The sequence below is a fragment of the Cyprinodon variegatus genome, unplaced genomic scaffold (genome assembly GCF_000732505.1).
Source record: "Cyprinodon variegatus isolate N-32 unplaced genomic scaffold, C_variegatus-1.0 Scaffold378, whole genome shotgun sequence".
Classification (NCBI taxonomy): domain Eukaryota; kingdom Metazoa; phylum Chordata; class Actinopteri; order Cyprinodontiformes; family Cyprinodontidae; genus Cyprinodon; species Cyprinodon variegatus.
Window position 1 is genome coordinate 759,039 of NW_015150831.1, and position 1,850 is coordinate 760,888.

A 1,850-nucleotide genomic window follows, 5' to 3' on the forward strand; every position below is an offset into this window, starting at 1 on the left:
ATCGCTAGTTTGTTGGCTCTGCGCTGCCGTAGCGCAAAGATGTCTGCCTCCATGGCTGCGAGACCCGCTCCTATGTAATTATAAATAATAATAATTAAATGTTGAACGTTTCCCACAGCCTGAAAACTGCTTGTTTATGCAGCCAAATGCTTCACATGTAGGCATTTTTACTGCGTGTGTCTGTGGGAGTGGGGAGTACCAATATGGTGGACGGTGGCTTCACTTTTTTCAGGCTATCAGCAATCCAGTGATTAAATATTGATCAGTGAGCTGATTTATCCAGTCTCTAGAAAGCTCGACCTCCCTGCTCCAGTCTCTCTGAGAGAAATGTTCCTGTTTTAGCAGCTTTAAATGGGTTATTAGCAGAGGCAGCGTCCTAATGTAAGAGACAAACTGCTCTTTGATTTATCTCAGCAAAGATGTGGAGATGTTAATTTAATAAGGTAATGTGATGATTTGCCAGATGAATGAGGATTTCTCGCTTTAAAATAAGATCATTAGATATTAGAAACTTAAACTGATATAAATTTGTTATTTTTTCTTGTTTTTGTCATAAATAATCTAATCTAATCAGTCGATTATTAATCTTAGTTCATATTGGACCTTTAATAGGAAAGATTTGAACCAGAACAGGCAGAAGGAAGCAGTTCAGAGTCTTTGTTGTCCCACCTGTGCTCCATCCGTCGTCTTCTCCTCCTTCCCTCAGTACCGCGTGGAGTCCATGATGCTCCGCGTGGCCAAGCCTCTGAACTACATCCCTGTGACGCCCAGCGTGCAGCAGCGAGCTCAGCAGAGGGCGCCGCAGTGCATCCCTCTGGTGATGGAGCCAGAGTCCCGCTTTTACAGCAATTCTGTGGTGGTTCTGGACTTCCAGTCGCTGTATCCCTCCATCGTCATCGCCTACAACTACTGCTTCTCCACCTGCCTGGGCCACGTGGACAGCCTGGGAACGTAAGGACGCCCCAGCAGCTTCCCCTCTGGATCAGTTTAGATAAATGCAGTCAGAAGCAGATGGATATCAACCTTTGAAAGCCTAGTTTAGGTTGTGGTCTCCTCAGATCAGAGTCATGCCTCTGTTCTCTTCTGCAGGCCTGATGAGTTCAGGTTCGGCTGCACGTCTCTGCGGGTTCCTCCTGAGCTGCTCCACCAGCTCCGTAACGACATCACAGTCTCTCCAAGCGGCATCGCCTTCGTTAAGGTATGGCGGCTTCCCCAGAGTGTTTGATGAAAATTTTGGGGTCTGACGCCTCAGGAGTTAACCTCCATGTGTGCTTGTGTTCAGTCGTCGGTGCGTAAAGGCGTCCTGCCCAGCATGCTGGAGGAGATCCTCAACACCAGGATCATGGTGAAGCAGTCCATGAAGACCTACAAGCAGGACAAGGCCCTGATGAGGCTGCTGGACGCCCGGCAGCTCGGACTCAAGCTCATCGCCAACGTCACCTTCGGCTACACCGCCGCAAACTACTCTGGGCGGATGCCCAGCGTGGAGGTGAGCCCATCGGTCCTGTTACAACATCAGGCTTTAGTAAAATAAGTATTGAACACGCCTCCATTTTTCTCAGTACATATACCACTAGAGGGGTTATTGACATGACATATTCACCACATGTCTGTAATAGGGGTGTAAATCACATCCATCATGGCGATTCGATTCAGTATCGATTTCCTGACCCAACGATTCGATTATTTTCGATACTCAAGAATACACCACGATTCGATGAATCGATTAATCGGTTAATTTTTTATTTATTATTATAATTTTTTACACCTTACAGACTAAACAAAGTTTCAAGTTTGAAATAAATCAATGAAAGCTGTAATATCGTTATTCATTTTTTTAGAAACAACAG

General features: G+C 45.8%; 1 protein-coding gene across 1 annotated transcript in view; it reads left to right on the plus strand.

The window, feature by feature from the left end:
- The window catches only part of rev3l (REV3 like, DNA directed polymerase zeta catalytic subunit), a 90,578-nt gene that overhangs the window by 77,640 nt on the left and 11,088 nt on the right, over positions 1 to 1,850 (plus strand). The window contains exons 21-23 of the mRNA XM_015386795.1: positions 707 to 951; positions 1,090 to 1,198; positions 1,283 to 1,489. Of these exons, the coding sequence (XP_015242281.1) occupies positions 707 to 951; positions 1,090 to 1,198; positions 1,283 to 1,489 (561 nt within the window). The remainder of the gene's footprint in view (positions 1 to 706; positions 952 to 1,089; positions 1,199 to 1,282; positions 1,490 to 1,850) is intronic.